This window comes from Torulaspora globosa, chromosome 2, assembly GCF_014133895.1.
Source record: "Torulaspora globosa chromosome 2, complete sequence".
Taxonomy (NCBI): Eukaryota; Fungi; Ascomycota; class Saccharomycetes; order Saccharomycetales; family Saccharomycetaceae; genus Torulaspora; species Torulaspora globosa.
In genome coordinates this window covers 1,283,144-1,305,614 of record NC_050728.1, presented here as the reverse complement: position 1 = coordinate 1,305,614, position 22,471 = coordinate 1,283,144, and the positions used below count along the sequence as shown (strand labels likewise).

At 46.0% G+C, this 22,471-nt stretch overlaps 14 protein-coding genes across 14 annotated transcripts; 6 read left to right on the top strand and 8 right to left on the bottom strand.

The window, feature by feature from the left end:
• Positions 1 to 292: 292 nt before the first annotated feature.
• On the top strand, positions 293 to 694 carry HG536_0B07090 (uncharacterized protein; the record flags this gene model as incomplete). The annotated part of the gene is made up of 1 exon (XM_037282621.1): positions 293 to 694. One exon carries the CDS (start codon positions 293 to 295, stop codon positions 692 to 694), a length of 402 nt encoding a protein of 133 aa, XP_037138516.1.
• Positions 695 to 2,277: 1,583 nt separating this feature from the next.
• On the bottom strand, positions 2,278 to 3,420 carry HG536_0B07080 (aldo/keto reductase; the record flags this gene model as incomplete). Its single annotated transcript, XM_037282620.1, has 1 exon — positions 2,278 to 3,420. The coding sequence occupies one exon, from the start codon at positions 3,418 to 3,420 to the stop codon at positions 2,278 to 2,280; it is 1,143 nt and encodes a 380-aa protein (XP_037138515.1).
• An 866-nt stretch (positions 3,421 to 4,286) lies between these two features.
• On the bottom strand, positions 4,287 to 5,312 carry HG536_0B07070 (SDR family oxidoreductase; the record flags this gene model as incomplete). Its single annotated transcript, XM_037282619.1, has 1 exon — positions 4,287 to 5,312. One exon carries the CDS (start codon positions 5,310 to 5,312, stop codon positions 4,287 to 4,289), a length of 1,026 nt encoding a protein of 341 aa, XP_037138514.1.
• Positions 5,313 to 6,479: 1,167 nt separating this feature from the next.
• Positions 6,480 to 7,184, bottom strand: HG536_0B07060 (glutathione S-transferase; the record flags this gene model as incomplete). Its single annotated transcript, XM_037282618.1, has 1 exon — positions 6,480 to 7,184. The coding sequence occupies one exon, from the start codon at positions 7,182 to 7,184 to the stop codon at positions 6,480 to 6,482; it is 705 nt and encodes a 234-aa protein (XP_037138513.1).
• A 507-nt stretch (positions 7,185 to 7,691) lies between these two features.
• Positions 7,692 to 9,320, top strand: SGE1 (Sge1p; the record flags this gene model as incomplete). The annotated part of the gene is made up of 1 exon (XM_037282617.1): positions 7,692 to 9,320. One exon carries the CDS (start codon positions 7,692 to 7,694, stop codon positions 9,318 to 9,320), a length of 1,629 nt encoding a protein of 542 aa, XP_037138512.1.
• Positions 9,321 to 9,721: 401 nt separating this feature from the next.
• HG536_0B07040 (uncharacterized protein) lies at positions 9,722 to 10,816 on the top strand (the record flags this gene model as incomplete). Its single annotated transcript, XM_037282616.1, has 1 exon — positions 9,722 to 10,816. The coding sequence occupies one exon, from the start codon at positions 9,722 to 9,724 to the stop codon at positions 10,814 to 10,816; it is 1,095 nt and encodes a 364-aa protein (XP_037138511.1).
• Positions 10,817 to 11,108: 292 nt separating this feature from the next.
• Positions 11,109 to 12,140, bottom strand: HG536_0B07030 (SDR family oxidoreductase; the record flags this gene model as incomplete). Its single annotated transcript, XM_037282615.1, has 1 exon — positions 11,109 to 12,140. The coding sequence occupies one exon, from the start codon at positions 12,138 to 12,140 to the stop codon at positions 11,109 to 11,111; it is 1,032 nt and encodes a 343-aa protein (XP_037138510.1).
• A 326-nt stretch (positions 12,141 to 12,466) lies between these two features.
• On the top strand, positions 12,467 to 14,047 carry SWP82 (Swp82p; the record flags this gene model as incomplete). The annotated part of the gene is made up of 1 exon (XM_037282614.1): positions 12,467 to 14,047. One exon carries the CDS (start codon positions 12,467 to 12,469, stop codon positions 14,045 to 14,047), a length of 1,581 nt encoding a protein of 526 aa, XP_037138509.1.
• Positions 14,048 to 14,095: 48 nt separating this feature from the next.
• On the bottom strand, positions 14,096 to 15,379 carry HG536_0B07010 (uncharacterized protein; the record flags this gene model as incomplete). The annotated part of the gene is made up of 1 exon (XM_037282613.1): positions 14,096 to 15,379. One exon carries the CDS (start codon positions 15,377 to 15,379, stop codon positions 14,096 to 14,098), a length of 1,284 nt encoding a protein of 427 aa, XP_037138508.1.
• Positions 15,380 to 15,615: 236 nt separating this feature from the next.
• HG536_0B07000 (SelT/SelW/SelH family protein) lies at positions 15,616 to 15,972 on the bottom strand (the record flags this gene model as incomplete). Its single annotated transcript, XM_037282612.1, has 1 exon — positions 15,616 to 15,972. The coding sequence occupies one exon, from the start codon at positions 15,970 to 15,972 to the stop codon at positions 15,616 to 15,618; it is 357 nt and encodes a 118-aa protein (XP_037138507.1).
• A 142-nt stretch (positions 15,973 to 16,114) lies between these two features.
• On the top strand, positions 16,115 to 18,298 carry RGD2 (GTPase-activating protein RGD2; the record flags this gene model as incomplete). The annotated part of the gene is made up of 1 exon (XM_037282611.1): positions 16,115 to 18,298. One exon carries the CDS (start codon positions 16,115 to 16,117, stop codon positions 18,296 to 18,298), a length of 2,184 nt encoding a protein of 727 aa, XP_037138506.1.
• A 106-nt stretch (positions 18,299 to 18,404) lies between these two features.
• On the bottom strand, positions 18,405 to 19,271 carry SIC1 (cyclin-dependent protein serine/threonine kinase inhibiting protein SIC1; the record flags this gene model as incomplete). Its single annotated transcript, XM_037282610.1, has 1 exon — positions 18,405 to 19,271. The coding sequence occupies one exon, from the start codon at positions 19,269 to 19,271 to the stop codon at positions 18,405 to 18,407; it is 867 nt and encodes a 288-aa protein (XP_037138505.1).
• Positions 19,272 to 20,220: 949 nt separating this feature from the next.
• Positions 20,221 to 20,583, top strand: BOS1 (Bos1p; the record flags this gene model as incomplete). The annotated part of the gene is made up of 1 exon (XM_037282609.1): positions 20,221 to 20,583. One exon carries the CDS (start codon positions 20,221 to 20,223, stop codon positions 20,581 to 20,583), a length of 363 nt encoding a protein of 120 aa, XP_037138504.1.
• Positions 20,584 to 20,616: 33 nt separating this feature from the next.
• On the bottom strand, positions 20,617 to 22,353 carry FMP25 (Fmp25p; the record flags this gene model as incomplete). The annotated part of the gene is made up of 1 exon (XM_037282608.1): positions 20,617 to 22,353. The coding sequence occupies one exon, from the start codon at positions 22,351 to 22,353 to the stop codon at positions 20,617 to 20,619; it is 1,737 nt and encodes a 578-aa protein (XP_037138503.1).
• Positions 22,354 to 22,471: the final 118 nt, after the last annotated feature.

Here is a 22,471-nt window from a genome sequence, read left to right as displayed (position 1 = left end):
GGTTCTTTTAGATTAGATTTTTTAATACTGAATAAAAATCAATCTTTTTTCTTTAGTTACCTTTTTTCTTAGATTCAGATAGCAATGGTATGACAGCATAATTTTAAGCTAAAAGTCACCTCTCTCCAGAAACGTCTTTGTTGATGACAAGTCTCGCCGTCTGCAGTTGTACTGCACCTACAACAAGAACAAGTCTTCGGAAGCCACTCTCAAGGCTATGGACAGCGTGACTGTCTGTTCTACTTTATCGTGGTCCTAATGCAGATGCAGACTGCGTGGCAGTAATAGGAGTATGCATGTCGCTATGGATCCTCAGAGCGCAAAGCTGATGGAGCACATACCGCCGGCCGAGCGCACCCGCGCAGCGCTGCTGACGTACATCTTTCTAGATACCGGTAGGGGCCATCTGATCCACTACTGCACGTTCAGCAAATACCTAAATCGGTTTCCAAAGGGAGAAAAGCCACGGTTGAATTTTCAGGGGCTGCGCCAAGGATTGATTGCCTTGATCAGGGAGTACGCTGATTCTCCGTTTTCAGAGGAGGTGCGCACAGCGCAGTCTTTAACTCACGAAGCCATGGCCAACCATAGCGTCAGAACAGCGTATTCCACGTACGCTGTCGACAGCTTTTCGTTAGCACCTGTTGCTGGATCAAAAGCCATCCAGCTGCAGGAAGAGGCCTCACGGGGATAGATTGCGTGGCTGCAGGTGGAAGATGGTGCTATTGCCCAGGAGGAAGTGACGGCGCCAGCCGCCGAGATGCCGGTTCTGTCTTGCGAGCATCCGGTGGAAGCGAAGTCGTTTGATGATCTGCTGGCTGCTGGCGAAAAACTTTTTGGAAAGGTAGTATACAACTCATTTACCCAATTAACAATAAGCAAGACGATCCCCTTCGAACTATTAATTTTGGTACTCTATCTTTTAATCTTAACAGCGATAGAAGTGAAAGACCTGATTGATGTATGTGATGACCTCAATCAGTCTGATAGTGCTCCTGAAGGTGGCTACGGGACTCTAAGCGTATGAAAACTCTACGATTTGTGACGACAGAAACAACTTTGTATCCCCCAGTGCTATGCCAGATGACATAGGCAGCTTGCACGCCTAGTGGAACTTCACTATGTTCCAACAATGGGCACAAAATAATAAGCCCCGTCGTCAGCTCGGACATTAGACTGATGAAGCGGCAATAGCGCCTATCCTACAACTATTTTATTCAGCCGCTGAATGACAGGACCTGGAGAATCATGATTATGTCACATAGAAGCTTTGTTGCAGACTCGTGATTGAAAGTACTACCTAGTAATGGAGAAGCCACCGATGGTGGGACCGGTGACCTCTTCACGTGTGATAGTCATGAGGAGCAGGTACGGCCTATAATGGATACTCAGATCCGGAAAATAATTTCATTATAACCAGAGGCAGATTTGAACCCCCTTGATGCCTTGAAATAATCATGACTTAAGGGGCACGGCATGCTAACTGCCAAATTCTCTATCAGTACCCTGTGATTGTTGCTGCAAGTTCAAGTAATGCTTCCCAATTAGATTTAGTTCTGGGCAGCATAAGCGCAGCGATGGCTGACCATCACAAGCGAGGAAGCAAAATCATCTTACAGGTCGTGGGTGCTTCAGACTTCGATCGTATGGGACACCCACAAAATTACGGGTTCATCGAGATCCCTTTACGGAAGAGCGTACGCTTTCAAGGGAGATGAAATACAGGTCCGGAACAACAGTCCATTTTGGGAGCGATCCATCTACGGAATTGGGAAACCCTGGTAAATTCCAATCGTTTTTTGAAAAAACTGGCTGAAAGATATTATACACAGGACTGGCGAATTTGCTTTCAATTAGAGCAAAATGTATACCAGTAGGCATATTTCTTAAACTCGCCACCATGCATTGGCCTCTTGACGATCGATATGCCTAAACATAAATACCAGTGGCGCTATCTGAGCACCTTGAAGAGTGTTTCTGTGGTACGTCTAGTATCGCTACTTAGAGGAGTTCTATTTGCTGTAAATACAAGATCTCCATGTTAGTAGCATATTTGGCTGGTTGTCTTTCTACGCTTTAAATTGAAGGGCCTCCACAACCAAAATACCTGATGTAGATCAAAACTTAAAAACGAGACAGCGCGAGTAACGCCGCAAGATCTTTATCCTAAAAAACTCCCGGAAGCCCCAGCACACTTGTAGGTTAACTCTTCCGCTTTTCAATCCGCCCTGTATGGTTTACTTACTACTTACATGAGAAATCTGCGTCGTGCTTCAATCATTTGAACTGCAAAGAATCAAAGTTTAGCTTGTAAGAAGCGGCCGAGGCAAAGGGAAGCTTGCCGGAAATCGCTGGATCCTCGCCGACAAAATTGTTTGGGAACCCGATATCAAAGGGTACAACACTCTCGAGGTAGCTGACTTGCTCTGGAGTCAGCTTGATCGACAAAGCGGCAATGTTATCTTTCAAATGCTCAACCTTTCTGCCTCCCACAAGCGGGAAGACGTTAGTTCCCTTGGACCTGACATACGCAAGCGCAATGGCTGTGATGGAATGCGTGCCATGCTCTTTGGCAACATTTTCCAAAGCGGAACTGATCTTCACTTCCTGCTCAGTCTGCTCAGGAGGCTGAACAAACGACCGCAATTTCTCTCCACGGTCTTTACGCTTCTCGATAGATTCTTTGGTCTGGAACCTTCCCCCACCAAGAACATCCCAGGGCACAAGCGCCATACCAAAATGCCTGGCCATTGGGAGAATCTCCCTTTCGAAATCTCTGAGCATCACATTCCATCTTCCCTGATAAACACTGAAGGGCGTCTTACCATGCGACACAGCGTAATAGTTAGCGGCAGACACGACCCATGCTGGTGTGTCAGAAGCCCCTAGGTACAACACTTTACCCTGCTGCACCAGAACGTGCAAGCTATCCATCAACTCCTCTATCGAAGTCATATGGTCCCACCAGTGAACATACAAGATATCGATCCAGTCCGTCTTCAGCTTCTTCAGAGAGTCGCGCACACTTACGTGTAGACTGCGCCTATTGTTTCCACAAAAATTCGCACTCCTGCCTTTGCCCACTTCGTAGGATTTGTAATCGGTTGTAAACTTTGTAGCGATCACCAGCTGGTCGCGAACTTTCCTAGACTCCATCCATTCGCCAAGCCAAGCTTCGGACTCTTCATTCTGGTAGTTGTTCGCCGTGTCGATAAAGTTCCCTCCCGCTTCGTAGTATGCGTCAAGCAATTTGAAGCTACTCTCCTTGTCCATTGATCCCAAAGCCTCAGACCATGCTTGCCCAATCGACATAGCTCCAAGGACCAAAGGAGAAACTTTGATACCAGCGGTTTTCGATAAAAGGTTCAAGCGGCCCAACTCGGTAGGAGGTTCAGGTGCAGGTGCAAACAAATCAGACATGATGATATAGTTCGGTAGTAATTAGATAGTTATCTCTCCAACTAGCCCAACTACCACTGACAGACGAGACGTATCCTTTTTATATGATTCTCACCAAAGCACATTCTCCAAAACTCCCTAAGGGTTAGATATCCACGAACTTCGCTTACTAAGAGACTCGATTGACCTCTCTCCGTGGAACATTCAGTTACTGCTAGCCTCTGCTCACTCTTTCCTGAGTTAACTTCTACATGCGTCAAAAACCCCTAAGTAGTCGTACCGTGGAACTGTTCAGTTATTCGCTCACAACAAGCTCCTAATACCTCGCCAATCGACCAACCCGTGACAGTGTATTTCTGGTAGGTCGAGTTTGCCAAGCCCCCCTTGAAATCGCTTGGATGTTGATATTCTTCCACGGAAGTAAATGCTGAAACGCTGACTGAGCCTGGCAACTCAAAGCTTATGGCGGGCGCACGCTAGGCGTAGTCTACCTGTCAAACAAGTCCTTCAATCCAGAAGGTTGAAACTTGTCATTGGCCGATGTTCGAACGAGAAGGCTCGATAGATCATTGAGAAAACATAACTAAGCTGATTCCACCACCGATCGAGTTGCGGTGCTTCACTGCAGATCCGGAAGTTGAAGGTGCTAGCTACAAGTTAAAGCACTATATGGGAACATGGCGGTTTCAAAGCGATAGGCATCCCGCCTAGCACCCGAGATCTTGGTATTACTCGACGAATAGTCATCGACTAGTGTTCAACTGCACGCAATAATTCAGACAAAAAATTCACGAACTATATCACTGTTGCTATGTGTATGACATTGAAATATTTCGTAGCCATTTAATTGTCGTGCCGACTTCCGCGCGCACTCATAGGCTCCTACGTCAAGCCCACAACTTCCCATCCTTCTTCAAGATTTGCGCAGCCGTGTCATCAACGGTTTCCTTCAATGATTTAAAAGGATAACCAAGTATTTCTCTAGTCTTGGTGTTATCGATGGTGGGCATGGTCTTGTGGATGTCTTTACCTGATCCAGGGTTGCCAACCAGGATTTTACCCTTCAGTTGGGGAAAGTCATCCTCCAAATTTTGATACGTAAATGGGCCGTTGGACAGAATCAGTCTTTTCCCAATGGCTTGCTCCTTTTGGAAGGCTGCTAGATGGGCCCTCGAGACATCCCTCACGTCAATATAGTTGCCGCGCATCCCCTGCAGGTACTGGGCTTCTGGCTTGCCGCGAAGCAACGCATTGATTAGCTCGCAGGATGAGCTCAAACGATCCTTAACGTCTTCATCGAAAAGTTGCGGTCCGAAAACGTAGATCGGATTCACAGTGCTCAACTGGAACTTCACAGCGTTTCTGTTCTCGCGCACAAAGTCCCAAGCAGCCGCTTCTGCCAGCTTCTTCGAACCACAATACGCACTTATACCGTTCACCTGACAGATTTCCCAGGTTGCAGGGTTCCATGACTCTTCGGTGTAGACGACTGACCCGTCGCCTTGATTCGAAGTGTCCACCACGGCAGCGCACGACGATGTTACCACCACTCGTTCAACAGACTTGGCAGCATACTTCTTGATCGCCTCCAGGATGTTTTTGGTACCGTTCACGGCAGGAATTAGCAGATCCTTCTCGCATTCCCTTGTGTTAATTGAGACGGGAGATGCCGTATGCAAGACAACCTTGATGTCTGATCCATATTTCTTGAAGACGCTGTCAAAGGCGTTTGGTGCAGCGATGTCGGCCACGAGCTCCAAAGCGAGATTGGGGTTATTTCCGAACAGCTTCTTTAGCTTATCAGCTGTCTCTTGGGACCTGACGGTACCTATAACCTTGTAGTTCTGCTTCAGCAAGTCGTTAATAATATATTGAGCAACGAAGCCGGTAGCACCGGAAACCAAAACTGTCATGTTTGTTGTAGAGTATTCTCTGGCCTCTTCAAGGATGGCTTTCCAGCTCGGTCATGGAGCAATTGCTTCCCCTTAATGTACTCATAACCATCAGTGTCGCCAATTTCAGATGTTCAACAAGACATAGACATGTCCTTGGACAATAAACTGCTCCTTAAGAGGGTTTAGAACCATAATTCAGGGGATATTCTACTGGAAATACTCCTCGACCTTCGTGGAACCTTTAACTTCTCTCTGAGATTCGCCATCACACGGAAATTCATCTACAGCGACCCAGGGTCATTAAGTCCGGGTACCGCTGCCGACTTTTTCACATTTAGTTGTCAAATTTAAAGTTTCCCAGAAGACGATGTCTTCCAGGATATGTCCCACAGCAACCCCGAAAGCTTACAACCCAGCTTCAGTTATCTGGCTCGATGGACAGTGCCGTGACCATTAAAGTATCTTACCGTGAGATTCCGTTTGGCTCGTCCTCAGATATAACATCATTGAGAGAGTCTTGATGCAGTCTCATACAGATTGGAAAAGGATTTTTGTTCCGTCATCTTACGCACTTTCACTTGTGGAACAGTATTGTCTGTCAAAGACTGGTCGCTATTCTTGATGCTTCCATATTAAATGTGTTCAAAGCGCATTGACTGCTCTGGATGGGTGTCGCCCTAAATGACACTTGTAGGATTGAATATACAATCGATGGCGTGCATACTAGAGATCCTAGCGAATGAATTATTCCACTCTACGTAGAACTGAAATAGACAAACTCTTTTCGAGGATTGCCTGACTGGCGTTTTCTAATTTCCTACTTAAAATGACCCCCAATACTTGCATTCGTCTACGCGGTTCCCCAGAACAAGTAGCCGCCAGTAGAGAGGATATCATTCATAGGAGACATGATACAAATTATTAAAGATACAGTTCTTTCGAGAAGTAGTGCTGCATCGCAATTGTTCCACCCTCTAAGCTAAGTACAACGAGCTAATGCAGCTTCATTTTAATGAGATAGATTGAATTGTATATTACGCTCTGAAGATTAACTAGTCAAATCCAACCATAATATGTTACCTCCTTATACGTACTTTAGTATAATGGTTTCATTATTGACTTTTTATTCAGCAACAAACAAACAAATAACCAACAGTCCTGTAAGATGAATACCAAGTGCAAGTCTCAATCATCGCTAGCGAGAGACTCATCCTTTTTCTTTGCAGAGGCATAGGAATCTAGAGTGCTTAAATTGTCCAGCAATTTACTAATGTTTGGATAGTCTTTCTTCTGCGCAAGCCCTAGATCGAAAACAGACATCAGAGGGTAAGAAATCAAGATGTCTGCTCCACTGAGCTTTCCTCCAACCAAGAAACCCTGATTCTTGGCAATTTCGGCCTCTACATAATCAATTTGATTCTTCAACTCCCCCGCAGAATACTTACTGCTAATCTTACGGGTCACCATGCCCACCAAATACGAAATTGGGAACGGAACAGGAGCCTTCCTGGCCATCAAAAGCACAAACTCCACCGTCAAAGGGGGGTGAAGCGACCCTTCGGCATAATACAGATAGTATTGAATCTTCTCCGCCATGTCAGGGTCATTATTCTTCAGCACACCATCAGTGTCGAAATGGCTCAAAATATACTGAAAGATGTAACCGGACTCAGCCAGCACCTTCTTCTTCCCTGTAGAGCGATCCTCCAGCTCAATCAAGGGAGCTCTGCCCAGCGGATGGACTTTCTTCAACTCCGCAGGCGCACGAAAGTCCTCATCTCTCCTGTAACTCACGATCTCATAGTCTAGTTTCAATTGCTCAAGAAGGAAGAGAACCCTGAAGGCTCTCGAGTCGTTCAGCCAGTGAACTCTAATCAAAGGAAGCGCCATCTCAACGGTAAGGCGAATTAAACCTTGTAGTCGCTTCTTCGCGATTTTAGAAAGCGCCAGGGATTCCCTGGGCCCTAAGTTATATAATCCTGAGCTGGTCAGAACTCGAGACGCTAAGCATTTGACGGTGCAGCCTAATGGCTTCTCACGGCTGTCGTTGCCTTCAAAAATTCCGAATTAAGAAATCTGATTACTAAGAACCGATGATGTCTGAGTTGCCAAGATTAGGACCTGGTGTCGGCATTATGTATGGCTGAGTGGGTTTCAAACGCCATAGAACCTGCTTTTTTCACGAGAGAGGCTCTTATACAAGTTACTCATCATGATGGAAAGTTCCTTTAGCTTACCCACAAAGTGAAAAGAGGCTTGGCAGGAGAAAGATGCAACTAGTTGGATGTCAGATTCATAGGACACATTGCGTGCTTGCCCAACGTTAATAGCCGAGCTTCTCTCGATTCCCCTATAGATATGGATGGAGTTGCAATGAAGTAGCAGCAGAAGAGCGGGATGACATTGTTTTTATCCCTCTTCTCCTTGGCCTTGATACTGCTCTTGGCAGCGCTGGATATTGTGATTTGCGTGACACAGTATGACACTATTGGTGTTAAGTTTAATGACTTTGCCGATGTGGGTTGGCTGGTTGGTGGTTACTCACTTGCCAGTGCGATTGCAATGCTGCTGTGGGGCCGTTTGGCTGCCATGTTCGGGCTGAAGGTGAGTTTGATGTACTCGATAGTGATTTTTGAGATTGGTTCACTGATATCAGCGCTATCCAACTCGATGAACATGCTCATTGTGGGCAGGATTATCGCAGGGCTTGGTGGGAGCGGGATTGAATCCCTAGTGCTCGTCATTGGTACTGCCATTGTGGTGGAAAAGTACCGAGGAATCATCGCCACTTTGCTGAGTGTGTCCTACATGATAGCCGAGGGTGTTGGGCCCTTCATAGGCGGTGCCTTCGCGGAGAGGGTATCATGGCGTTGGTGCTTTTACATTAATCTACCTATTGGTGCACTGGCTTTTGTCCTCCTCGAATTGGCATACAACCCCAATGATCAGCGCTCTAGCATCACCAGATGGAAGGCAGCATTAAAATATGTTTGGAGCTGGCACTACAGCGAATTGTTTACTGCGCACTACTGGAAGAGCATGGCGAAACTACTGGTCTTTGAGTTGGATATACTCGGAGTCCTGCTTTCCGCCGCTGGTTTTATGCTTCTCATGCTGGCCCTGTCATTTGGCGGAACAGCTTTTCCGTGGGTTTCGGGGCCCGTCATAACACTTTTTGTTCTAACTCCCGTCCTACTTCTTTTGTTTTGCGTATACGACTTCAAGTTCTTACCATACTTGAACAAACGTCTCAGTAATGTAGAAGTGAAGCCCTTGCTTTTGTGGACTACGGCATCGAATTGGGGAATATTGACCAGTTCAGTCGCAGGATTGTTTAGCTGCTTTGCCTATAGTCTCCAATCGGTATTCTTGGTTCAATATTATCAAATGGTTCACAACAAGGGGCCAATGTTGGCTAGTATACATTTATGGGAGTTCTCGATCCCGGCATGTATAGCCGCCGTGATAATGGGCGTTTGGAACGCTCAATATGGGACAATTAAACCGTTCATGATCTTTGGTGTGATCTGTGGTGTAATAGGTTCAGGTTTGTTATGTATGCTGACGGGTTATTCTACGTTATCTGAGTCGATTGGTTATTCCATACTGCCTGGTTTGGCATTTGGATGTATCCTGCAGGCCAGCTTGTTGAGCGCTCAAGTACAAATCCCACTGGAGGACCCCGATTACAACCAAAAGTTCATTGAAGTCACAGCCCTCAACTCTTTTTCGCATGCCATGGGCTTTTCGCTAGGCGGTAATATGGGAACTATGATCTTTATAACTTCCATCAAAAACCAAGTCAGGCATTCCGAAATTGAGCTGCCGGCATTCAGCACCATAGAAGAACTTGTTGTATACCGGACATCGCACTACGATGGACCTAACTCGCCTCTAGCCCACATATTAACTGAAGCCATAAGAAATGTGTTTTACTGTGCTCTAGGCTGTTATGGAGTGGCCTTTTTGTTCGGAATCTTTACTTCAAGCAAAAAGACAAGGGTTTCAACTAAGAAGCGGCAATGATCTAACGCTTGAACATATGTGAAATTGATTTGCATATCAAAGGAATTCACTTGAGCAAGGGTAAGTGTGTAGGGAATCACACGAGGGAGGTTCCCTCACGATGACATGAAGGTGAGAAGCCACCAAATATTTCACGGACGGCTAAAATATTTAGATCTGGCGATCATCTATCTTAGGCATATTATAGTACAATCTTAAAAAAGATATTGAAAATGGTAAGGAGTGTCTCGCGCAGCTTAATAAGCTAAGGAAATCAGTTTAATAAGCAGCGAGAATCGTCATATAAGCAGCTGGAATCGGTTTAATATATATATATAGACATAACGCATATCTTGGTAATAATTGCATAACCTATATCTTGATGAAAATTACCCAGAAATCGCAAGATTACAAGTCACAAAATGGTCAGTGCTAAGCAATGGGTTATAAAGAGTGCTCCTCAAGCTGGAGAGCCATTTAACTTCAATTTCGATGATCCTGAATCAACTTTCAAGTTGAACAAGGTGGAAATATCCGCCGATACGCTCAGAGATGGTGAGATCCTTGTTGAGACTCTGTATCTCTCTAACGATCCTGCCCAAAAATTCTGGATTGCGTCTGTTGATAAGAACTACTCCAAAGGTGTAGAGCCTGGTGAGATCATTCCAGCCAGAGGCTTAGGGAAAGTTCTAGCATCCAAGAACGAAAACTATGCCATCGATGACTATGTGATGGGCCGAGTAGGTTGGACTACGGCTGTTGTCATTAGTGATCCAGATTCTTCAGAGATAGCTAAAATATCGAAGGATGATGTGGAAGAGTTATGGTGGTATTTATCTGTCCTGGGCGCGACAGCTTTAACAGCTTATTTCATATTCTTCAAATACGCTGGTTTGAAAGAGACCGAGGAATGTTACGGCAAGAACTTTTTGATTTCAGGTGCCGCAGGTGCTGTTGGCTCACTTTGCACCCAAATTGCAGTCAATGTCTTCAAGGCTTCCAAGGTCATAGTTATTGCGGGAGGTCCTGAAAAGGTGCGCTATCTGGAAAGCTTAGGCCGAAATGTTGTAGGCGTCGATTACAAAAGTGACACCTTCAAACATGATCTAGAGACAGCCGCCGGCGGTCCCGACACTGTCGACTTCTTTATTGATAATGTTGGCGGCGATATACTAGATCTGGGCGTTAACCTGATGAAGGTTCATGGGACAGTGGTTGCCTGTGGTTCCATTAGCGGGTATAACGATCCTGAAAAATTGGCCTTTAAGAACTACGTCACTGTTATTACCAAAAGGTTGACTCTAAGAGGCTTGTTAGTCACTGATTGCCGCGACGAGTTCCCCGAGGCACTCGCTAAATTGAAGCAGTGGATCAAGAATAAGTACATCGATGCGGCGAACTCAGCCACAATTGTTGATGCGTCGGACGATAAGTTTGACCTTGTTCCTGTTATTTGGAGTGGTTTATTTAAAAGCATTAATAAGGGAAAACTGATCTCCATGGTCAAAAAAGAATAGTTTACTATGCTGAAGGATTTCTAGTAAATAACAAGTGGTTTAATATACTGAACAATCACTAGTAAGTAATCGAATAATTTGATATACTGGACTATTCCTGATGAAGAATCAAATATGCTGATGGATTCCCAGCAAAGAACCAAATAGTTTAATATGCTGATGGATTCCCAGCAAAGAATCAAATAGTTTAATATGCTGAAGAATTCTTAGTTAATGAGTAATATTGAACAATTTAATATATTGAAGAGTTCCTGCTACATAATCGGATTGTCTAATCGCAGTTGCGTAAAATCTAGAGGTTTCCGTCCTTCTTCAAGATTTGCGCGGCCGTGTCATCGACGGTTTCCTTCAACGATCTAAAAGGATAACCAAGTATCTCCCTAGTCTTGGTATTATCGATACTATCCATGGTTTTATAGGCCTCTTTGCCTGATCCAGGATTGCCAACTAGGATTTTACCCTTCAGTTGGGGGAAGTCTTCATTGACAATATCCTCCAAATCCTGATACGCGAATTGGCCGTTAGTCAACAGCAATCTTTTCCCAATGGCTTCCTTCTTTTGGAAGGCTATGAGATGAGCTTTCGAGACATCTCTCACGTCAATATAAAAGGCGCGGAATTCCTGCATTTGCTTGGCCTCTGGCTTGTTGTGGATCAAGGCATTGATAAACTCACAAGAAGTGTTCAAGGTATCCTTCACGTCTTCGTCAAACAGTTGAGGACCGAAAACATACACAGGGTTAACAGTGCTTAGCTGAAACTTCACAGCTTGTCTATTCTCGCGCAAAAACTCCCAAGCTGCCGCTTCTGCTAGCTTCTTGGAACCACAATAAGCGCTCGTCCCATTAACTTGACAGCTTTCCCAGGTGGCAGGGTTCCAGGATTCCTCAGTATACACGACAGATTCATCTCCGTTCTTCTCAAGGTTCAGCATGGCTGCGAACGATGAAGTCACAACCACACGCTCAACAGAATCGGCAGCATATTTTTTGATCGACTCAAGGATGCTTTTGGTACCGTTCACAGCAGGTGTCAACAGATCCTTTTCGTACTCCGTTGAATTGACAAAGAAGGGAGAAGCCGTATGCAAGACGACCTTCACGTCTGCACCATGCTTCTCCAAAACATGGTCGAAGGCGTTTGGTGCAGCGATGTCGGCCACAAGCTCCAAAGTCAGATTGGGGTTATTTCCGAATTGCTTCTTCAGCTTATCAGCTTTCTCTTGGGACCTGACGGTACCTATAACCTTGTAATTCTGCTTCAGCAAGTCGTTAACGATATGTTGAGCAATAAAACCTGTAGCACCGGAAATTAAAACAGACATCTTATTTGTAGAGTATTCTCTGACCTCTTCAAGGATCGCTTTCCAGCTCGATCATGGTAGCAATTGCTTCCCCTTTATATATGCATATCTGCTGAAGGGATGTGTCAGCAATAGCGCAGATAAGGCGCAGCTTCGATAATGAACGCACTCAGCTTCAACCACATGTAAACATCGTTGGATAGTACGCTGCTTCTCAGAGCAAACTTGGACGACCTTTGTCAGAATCTTCCACTGGAATGTTCTTCGAGCTGCAAGCCAACAAGATAAGCTCTTCGCTAAGTGTTGAAAACACCTTCAACAAAGAACATTAGTAAGCCCACTGAACAATGGCCAATTCCGTGGAACTGTTTCCGGTGGCGGACGATGTGATTATAAAGCACGAGAGGGTGCTGATGAAGCAAGTCATGGCAGAAGCAGAGCTGTTGCGAGGCCCGCTGGAGGAGTTGCCTAAGAAGAGCGTGGATGTGCCCGACTACACAGGAGCGGATAAGACCAAAAATGAACTGTGTTTGGCATATAGGATGGTTGTGACCGATCCTTTGGGTGAGAAGAAAGTATCGCCGACGGGCGAGCTGCAGGACGGCAGACAGTATCTATGCGATACGTTCAAAACGAAGGATTCGCCGAACCGGCTAGTACTCGTAAGCCATCTGATGAGTGCTCTGCAGTATGAGGGGAGCCAGGACACGTTTTTGGCTACTTATGACCAGCTGCTGCCCATTACGGCCTCCACCGAGCTGAAAGACTTACTGGTTGAACAGGGATTTGTTGGCAAGGTAGAAGGGGAATTGAAGTATGTCAGCGCCAGGTCGGCGTTTGTTCAATTCGGAGCAGCGCTGATAGCATCAGGCACAAGGGTGTTTGACGATTACTGGGAGGTGGTAGCTAAAAAGCAGAACTTGACGCCCCACGATAGAGTGTTCAAGCTATCCAGGCGATTGAGCGACGCGTTGAGGAAGTTGAAACCGCAGCTGTTCTCGCAGCCATCTCAGCGAATCGAGCATTCTTCCACGATAAGCGACCGGGTGTTCGAACCTCCGTATCTCACGGTGACCGAACAGCCTTCTGCTGAGATCAGGCTACACTATGGCAGGGAGTTCGCCAATGGTGAGCATGCGTCTGCTGTTGTGCCGGGGCAAAATATTACTGGGTCGTTGGAACTTAGCGCTCTGTTCAAGATTCCGAAGTACCACAGTAAGAATTCTTTTCAGCAGGCTACGCAGATGAAAGCTCTTGACTCGCCAATTGGCATACAGTTGCAGACGAATGGCACAGATGCTACCGCTGCGGGAGAATTCCAGTCTCCAGGTACGCCGCAACCAGCTATTAAACCCAGTAAAAGAATGTTAAACAGTATACTAGATGCCGGCTCACTTGGCAAAGCAAAAAAAGCTGAGGAGCAAGAAGAACAATATGGGCAGCATACTTCGGCTTCAGTGGATGAAGACTTACACATCAGTGGTTGGAAGTTCGACTTGCTGCCGCTAAAGACATCCGACGATTCAGTCTCTCAGCGATCCTCAAGGGGGCTTCCTTTATATGAGAAAGATCGTCTGATTCAAAGACTCAACAAGCTGACACCCAACCAGATCAGAGAGGTTGAACATTCGCACGACTCGCTGTATCTGAACCTTGGCTTACAGAACGTACGAAAAATTAGATCAAAAAAATGGTTAAAATATTGGCAATATAAAACTGGAGTACCAATTGGGTTGATGAGTACCGAGCTGGACTACTTCAGAGAGCAATACCTGAAAGAGGTTCTTGAGCAATCAAGCTCTGTTACGAATTATAACCCAGAGACCAACGTTGACGAGACCCATGTCACTGTTAGAAGGCCCAAGGTAAATTACGTAGGATACTCGAACATCCGCGGTTTCAAACCGCCCTATGTATCGAAACCATAAAATTAATGAAAACGGCGTCCGTGAATCTTATATGCTCAATTATTATTTTTACAATAGTTTCGTTTTGACAATCTCTTGTCTAATTTTGAAGGTGTAGTAGGCCATCACAAGCATTATGGCGATCAAGGGAAATAGCCAAATGGCCAATTTGCTGGCAATGTCATCGATGTGAGGGCCTACGCTTGTATGTTTTGTCATCTCTCTGATCTTTTCCTGGTCGAGAAGCATTTTCTCCAGCTTTTCATTCAGCGACAGAAAGTCTCCATAGTTGTTTCTGTCTTCATCAGCAACGGTTTGACTCTTCTGTGTGCTTGACGTGAGAACCTGGGTCAATTGTGTGACATACTTCAGAAGCTCTTCTTGTGTTCTGTGAAGTTCAGCCAGTTCATGTTCGATGGCATTGATATCATTGGCCAAGATTTTCCCCTCGACTCTGTCTAATTTCTTGTATAATTCGTAGTTTGAGACCTTGTCGTTCTCGATTTCGTATGCCTCCTTCTCCAGTAGTTTTTCCTGTCCAGTTTCTTTGTCGATCACTTTGGTCAAGACTCTTGGTTGCGCCATTGCGTTCACGTTAGGAATATATGAATCTTCAACAGGGCCGTCATATATTGACATTTTCAGGATCTCGAACGATTCCGGGGTGTCTGCATTGTCTGCTGTAACACCAATTCGATATTCTCCCTCGGGAATCCGAACCTTCCTCGTTTGGAAACAAATCTTATTGTTAACCTGCAGCTTCAACAAGTTATCACTGCTCCTATCGTAAGTCAAACGCAGCGTTGATGGGACCGAAGATTCCTGATAGCCCATGAGACACGACGCAAACGTTCTATCGTAGATGCTTGCTGTGGTGAAGGTGTCTCCGCCGTCGTTCAGCTGTGCGCGCATGGTTGAACTCAAAGGGCCGTTGTTGTCCACTAAAAGTTGCAGCCCATCAAACTTGGCAGGACCATTGTACAGTGTCTTGTCCGTCAGATCGCTCTTCCCGTTAGGGTTCAAAAACCAGAATGCCAAACCACCCTCGCTCCTACCTTCGTAGTTCACGCTTCTGAATGTCCACTCTAAGGTGAATGAATCCCGCAGCTGATAGTTTTCCTCCTCCCACAGGGAACCTTTCGATCCTTGCCTAGGTGTCAATAATATCCTTCCCTCCTCAAACGTAGACGAATCCCCAGCAATCCAACCTTTAGGAACGCCGGATAGAGACACTAAATCGGGCAGCGAGAGAGCTTCGTTCAATGGAGCAGATTCCCTATGGCCCGTGGGATGTGCAGCAGCAAATGGCGCCAGAACAGCTGCCAAAGCTGCGTATGCACTAGAAATTCTCATTCCGATGATATAAATCTCGATCAATACGGCCGTCGAACGTCAGAACCGAATTTAGGGCCCAGATCAGAGCTTAAACCGTTCACGAACTCAGCTGGTTGACCTTCTAACGGTTCAACAGGCTAACTATCAAGCGACAGTGAAAAAAACCCACCTAAAGAATGCTAATGGATCACCTTCGTGCACAATTATGAAGAATGGTCTACATATCGGCCCAATGAGAGTCCTGAGGCTAGCAATTAGATGTCCTGACACGCCCTGCAGTCTTCCGGGCTCACCAGCGTCCCCCGTTGGCCTGCTCGCTCGATATGCTTTCCAACCGACACCTCATCGTGAAACAAAAGCGTACGGACCCGCTGCTTCAAAAACTTACTATCGGGAAATCCACCCTCAAGCTTGCGATCCCAAATGCTGAACTCCTCGCTACTCTCATCTAGCTGGCCTAAGACCCGAAACTCGCCAGTTTCTCCGGGAATCAGAGATATCTCGCCAATGCTGTCGCCGAAAGTCTGGAGAAGCTCCTGCAGATACCAGGCGCTTCGCAAGTTCCACTTGCAGCGAGTACAGAACCGGATGCTGACCTTAGGATACGGCATAGCTTCTTGATTCTCTCAGTATGTTCTCTCTTAAGTATGTAGTCGCGCGTACCATCTTGAAACATTTCGCACACTGTTAAGAGCAGCAGGAAACGGTACTGGCAAAGAATCGTCTCGGATTTGGTTCGTCCAGGGTTCAGCGATGCCCAATTTTGCCGATAGTTTTTGGTCGGAAGATCTGGCGTCAGGTCTGCAGGTTTTGTTCAAGGAATTGCACAACGGATGCGAAGAATGTGACATGTACATCCAGCTGTTTGCCTCCCGGATGCAATTTGAGGTGAACTATGGCCGGCAGTTGGGTGAAATGAGGGGGGATATCGATAATTTGGACAGCATCAAGGATAAGGTGGGGATAACCTCTGTGAGGGCGCTGCTGGGAATGACAGAACAGATGGTCCAAGAGGGCAAGCAGCATCTCGCGATTGCATCAAACATTGAATCGTTTGTATTGCAGCCGTTTAGCCGCTGGTGCGACGACCACAGGAAACGTTTGGAGTACTCAGAGAAGATCCTGATGAGCAATGTCAGTAATTATCAAAAATCGAAGAAATACGTCTCGAAATTGGAAAGTGACTATTTCAACAGATGCAGGCAGCTGGAAGACTTCAAGAGGTCGAACTTCAGTGAGGAGGAGCTGGTTAACGCTACAGCGTCGCTGAAGCTGCAGGAGAAATACGAGAGTGACGTTGCCAGAGAAATGGACTATCAGCACTTCGCGACAGTGGGTGGGATGGAATTCGATGTCAAGAGTATGAGGGAGGCTTTGATCGTACTTTTGACGAAGTTGCCCAAAACTGAGTACAGGGTTCCTCTCATCAATTACACTCTACAAAACACTAACAGTGGTGGTGAGATAACAAAGTTCCTGTTAGAAAATATGTCTCTAAAAGATGTCGACCAAGCCGAGAACTTTGGGCAAGATTTGCTCAATCTCGGGTTCCTGAGCTACTGCAACGGTGTGGGCAGCAACTTTGTGAATTCTAAGAAATTCCAGTATCAGTGGAAGGGTTATGCTTATAAATTTGCAAGGATACCACAGCCTTTTGGCGAAGCAGATGTGAACATCCCACAAGTGGATCCTAAAATTTCTCATTATCTCAAGGACTTCACTTCGAAAATGTCGTCTGCTTCGCCAAAAATGCCGTCGATACCAACCAACACATCGATGATTGGACCAACTTTATCGAATGCTGAGAGAGAATTGTTTAGACTGACAAGAGATGTTGAAGCTGCCGATAAGAAGTATCGTCGGGAGTGTTTCAAGATGGACTCTTTACGATGTTCCGTGGAAGAACTTATAGTAGACCACCTGTCGTTCATGGAAAAATGCGAGGTAGACAGACTGAAAGCAATTAAGAAAGCCGCATTCGACTTTTGTGGGGCCATTGGCAACAAAATATCTAGCTTGAAGATAAGCGTCGATGCTATGCTTGAAAATGATGATCAAATAGATCCTTCCGCTGATCTGCTAAACTTATTGTTCCAGTATCGAACAGGAGTATTTCAGCCCCGAGTCATCACGTACAACAACTACTATAACCCAGGCGCCTTCCAAAATTTTGGTATAGACCTTGAAACACGCTGCCGATTGGATAAGAGAGTTGTACCGCTGATAGCAAGCGTGATCCTGTCCTATATGGACCAGGTATATCCGGATCTCCCTAGTGATAGACTGAGAACGGCAGTGTGGACAGCACCAGTTAAGCTAAGTCTTTCTCATCAATTAAGAAGTCTTCTAAACCAGCGGCAATTCCAAACCGATGCAGAGGTTTTGGAAGTCATCAAAAATTACAACGGCGAACCAAGTACCGTGGCCAGTGTTTTGAAAATATACCTCTTGGAGCTTCCTGAGCGATTGATAACTAATGAAATTTACGACGTTCTAAAAGTACTATATGCCGAGTACTCGCTCACTCCGAAGAGCAATGCAGAAGAAACTACGGTGGAGGAAGTCGGCGAGCAACAACAAACCGAAGCACAGACGAAAGAACAAGCTGAAGTCGACCAGGACCGGATAACCGGTCTTGCGACGACTCTGTCAACGCTTCCAAAGCCTTACATAGCGACCCTTGATGCCATCGTCGCTCATTTTCATAGATTGATCAAAATCTTGAAAATGGGAAAAGATGGAGAGCAATTGGCAACTCAGTTCACTTCTGCGATTTCGCAAGAGTTTGCAAATTGTATCATTGAAGTTCACATGCCTGATGGAAATGATTTGGGCTATAAGATTTTCTACGATTTACTGTCACACAGAAAGAAAGTCTTTGGTGAACTAAAGAGACAGGGCACCAAGAATAAGAAGGTAAGCTCTTTAGTGCCTTGAAAATCATGAATGTGAGAGCGTCAGTTTTATACCTATGTAAATGACATTATTAACCATTCTCTTTCAGAGAGCCCAATTTTTTTTAAAGTGTCTCAATAAACGTTCCTCATTTTTTATCCTCCTTTTTCCCAGTTTCTAGTTCTTCAATTTCATTAGCAAATAGCCTTCTTGGCTTGTAAAGTTCTTTCTCGTCTTCCGAAAGTTGGCGTCGCCTTACGACATCGCCCTTCTTATTGACATAGGTTATTACGCTTTCAATGTCAGGATTCTCCCGCAGTAAAGCGTCTTTCCGTTGTTGTATCAGCTTCCTGTCCGCTGTGCCTGCAGCCAGAAATGGATTCTCGAGCTCTTTGTCTTTAATACACGATCCAGGCGTGAGGTTTTCATCGTCCGAGTCTGCACGCTGAGCAGTCGCGTTATTCCATTCCTCGGCCATGTCAAAGGTTATTACTTTATGACTGGGAGTGCCCGGGACCTGTTTCGACAGCTTGTGAGGGCTCTCTTCATCGCTTTCTTCCGATTCTGCCAATGAAGCACCTAGCAGCCTTCTCGCCGATGCGACCGGCCTTCTAGGCGGCAGCAGAGACGACGGAGCTGGGGCTTCCCCTGTACTCAGCGATTTTCCCTCGTCAACAGCGGGAAACAGTACTCTGCTGACGTTTTGCAACTCTTCAGGATGCTCGAAGGAGAATGCTTTGTTCTTCGACAGCTGATTTTGCGGAGTGTACTCTGGCGAGTTGAAACCCTTGAACGGTGATTTACTCTGATTTCCCAGCGACGGAGGCCCAAGCAACGGGATAGAGTGCTTGAACGCTCTAGTAGTAGACGGCGTCACCGGGGCGTGCGACTGCCGTTCTCTGTGCGGTGTCTGCGGTTCATTCACACTTTTCTGGCCCTGAAGGGCTTCATCCAACGCATAATTCGGTCTGGAGCCTCTTCCTCCCCTCGATGCTGGCGGAGTCGCAGGTGTCATGGTCTCAATCGCTATTAGCTGCTAAATGCCACAAATCGACTTGGAAAAACCTCCAAAGATCAATTCTTCGCTGCAACGTCTTCTAGTACTTAAATACAATCGATTCCCACCTTACCAGCGGCCAATTGATCCAAGCAAGCCAATCTTTTTTTAATGATTTGTTCTTCTTGGTTGCCATTTTTCGACCAGCCATTCTAATTTCAAGTACTTCGCGAGGAGCTGGCTACCGATATTATCACTTAAACATCAAGAAAGCGGACCTTCTGGTCTCAATTGATCGTATCGATCAAGTTTGCAGTCCGAGATGATCCAACGACGAGTGGTCTAGGGCTGCTACTTGAGTAAGATGTAGACTTCTACTTTGCTAGCGTTTCGTAGCTAAATGGTTCAGCCGCGCCTTATCGAGCTGTGAAATTTTCAGGTCTTGTCCAGCGTAGCCTTGCAAGGCCATCTAAGTAGAGAAGATCAAGCTGGCTGTCCATTTGTGGTAGTCTGCTGCCGCTGTCTGGAATGGTATGGTGACTTTCGATGAAGTGTCTTTGATGGCAGGCCTTTGGAGTGAATACTAACCAAGCGACGGAGTTAGAATGCGTTATACAATCATGGAATCAAGCAGAAAAATCAATTGGAATTAGAGCTCGGAAAGTTTGAAAAGGAGCTGTTCACGTCGCCGGTGTCGCTACAGGGCTCAATCTCAGCGACGCTGGTATCTCTTGAAAGGACGATCGAGCAATATCAGGAGCAGCTCAAGCGGTACGAGGCCACTGCTGTTGAAAATGGCAGTGAATCAAAAGATGCGAAATTTCAGAATAGGCTGGATTCGTTGATCCAGTCGCATCGGGAAGCTGCGGCACGGTTCGCAGAGCTCAAGAAGCAGTACAATGCGTCGAATGTCCGTGCTCAATTGTTCAGCAAAAATGAAGCGTACGTGGTGGATGGCGACTCCGTGATGAATAAGCGGAATGTGCCCAATGTGGGCTCTGCAAGCCCTCGTGGCTCGTTCGACGTGAAACGTGGCGGCCTACCTCTGTATAACGGTCTGCAGAAGGAACAGTCAATTTTCCAGCGTGGCAACGCACAATTGGAGCTGATACTGGAGATGGGGCATCAGTCGCTGGACGATCTTGTGGAGCAGAATCAAATACTGCAGAAAATGCAGGACCGCATGTCCAGCAGTTTAAGGACTCTTGGAGTTTCGGAGGAAACCATCCAGAAAATAAACAGGCGAGCCTTCAAAGATAAGCTTATCTTCTGGTTCGCCCTTGTATTGCTGCTCGGTGGGTTTTACTTGGTATTGAAGTGGTTTCGCTAAGCAGCATAATTTATATACAAATATTAACAGGTGCTACCTCCTCCAGTATATGCAACTAAAATCCTCACCAGTAGCTAGATGTTGTTGAGGAGCTAGTCTTAGTTTCGTTCGGCAAATTTCTTCTTGTGTGGTCTTAAGACCTGGTTTTATAACATCGGGTATTCTGACAGGTTTGCCTTGTTTGATACGTTTTCCCGTACCCAGTTGTCCGTGATCGTTTGAGCCCCATGCAACCACATCGCCGCCCTCCAGCTTGCATAGAACGTGGCTACGGCCACAACTCCATTCTTCAATCTTGGCGTCTATTGCTTTGATAGGAGTAGGCTCCGATTGGGAGTTCTTAAAGTTCCCATTGCCTAATTCACCATACTGGCCATTACCGAATGCAAAGTATGAAATATCCCCAGTTCCTTTGGCCGCCATTGTCACGAAGGATGTCTCATCGCAGCAACGGATGTCGGTGCACTTGACATCAGCATCTCGTGTGAAATAGCAGTTAAACCTTTTCAAAATTTTGGGATAAGGAACCTGCTCAATGTCGTAGAGGATAGGCAAACCCAGCTGTCCATATTGATTCAATCCGAAGACAAATAAGCCTCCGTTGGAATCCCTAGCCAGCGTGTGATAATCGCCGCATGCTACTTGCTCAATCTTTCGTTTTTGAACCTTCTTATCATCAGACAACTCATTGTTGAGAAGCTCAATTTCGTATAGCTTATTTGTGGGAGGAAACTCATCGAAGTGTGACAGTGTGGGTAACCCAAATTGACCGCGAGATCTTGTATTATCTGACTGTTTCGTCCCTGTAGCGCAGGAGTAGGCCTTTCCGGTATTAGAGATTAGAACGAGGTGTTCTCTTCCAGTGTCGAAAGAAGCGATCTTTTTCTCACCTCTGTCCTTGAAGACTTCATTTGTGCGCAGTTTGAAGTCATAAACAGTGTAACTTTTCCAAGGCATTAACCAGGACCGCCTCTGGGAGATGTGCCGCAGTCTGTCGTCGTCTGATTCCAGTGGGATAATCAAGATTTCCCCTCGCTTGTTCAAGGCATAGGCGCAGGAATTAGACACCTTGACCGAAAGCAAATCCTGGCCGGGCAGAATGCAATTCAAATCTTTAGAGTTCCACTCTAATAGATTTCCCTCATCATCGATCGCCAGGTGACGTTGAATGCCGTTCGCTTTGGAGAGGCAGACATCCCGCAAATATCTACCATCGAAAAGGCAATTCCTCTTGGGAAAGCACATACTCTGCGAACTTTTGTTTCCTGGATTTTCTAGCTCACCCCAGTAATACAAGCCTGGCACGTCGAAACCAGGTTCAGAGCTCGGGACGACAGGAATGTCAGCGGCCCACTTCTGTGCCTTCTTCTTCACCAACTTCTCAAGCGTGTCATCGTCAACTCTTCTATCTTTGGTGAGCCACCAGCCTTTGATCTGAGGCCACTTGGAATACACTGTGGCTGCTATTCCGACGCCAGCCACCACCAATAACCCCTGTAAGGCCGCCGTCAGCTTCATAAACTTCTCATACCGATCTCTATACTCCTTTTCCATCTCTTCCGCAGACCTATCGGGCCACTCATAATCTTTAGAGGGCTTTTTGGCAGCGTAACGCTTGGAGGTCAAGTTGGATGATAGTAGTTCAGCTTCATCGAACCTGGGAGTATTTGACTTCAGCAAAACAGAGCCATTAGCGAGGCAGCGAACCCCAGCAAACCCATAGTGCTTACTTCGCAGAGTGCACTGTCTAAAAGCCACCAAACTCAGCATGGTATCACTCTTTGCTTAGCAGTTAGTGTTTTTATCCTTGTAGTCATCTTAAAGGCAGGTGCGATCTTTATCTCTTATGGGGACTAAAACTTAGGACACGAACAGATCAAGATCAGAA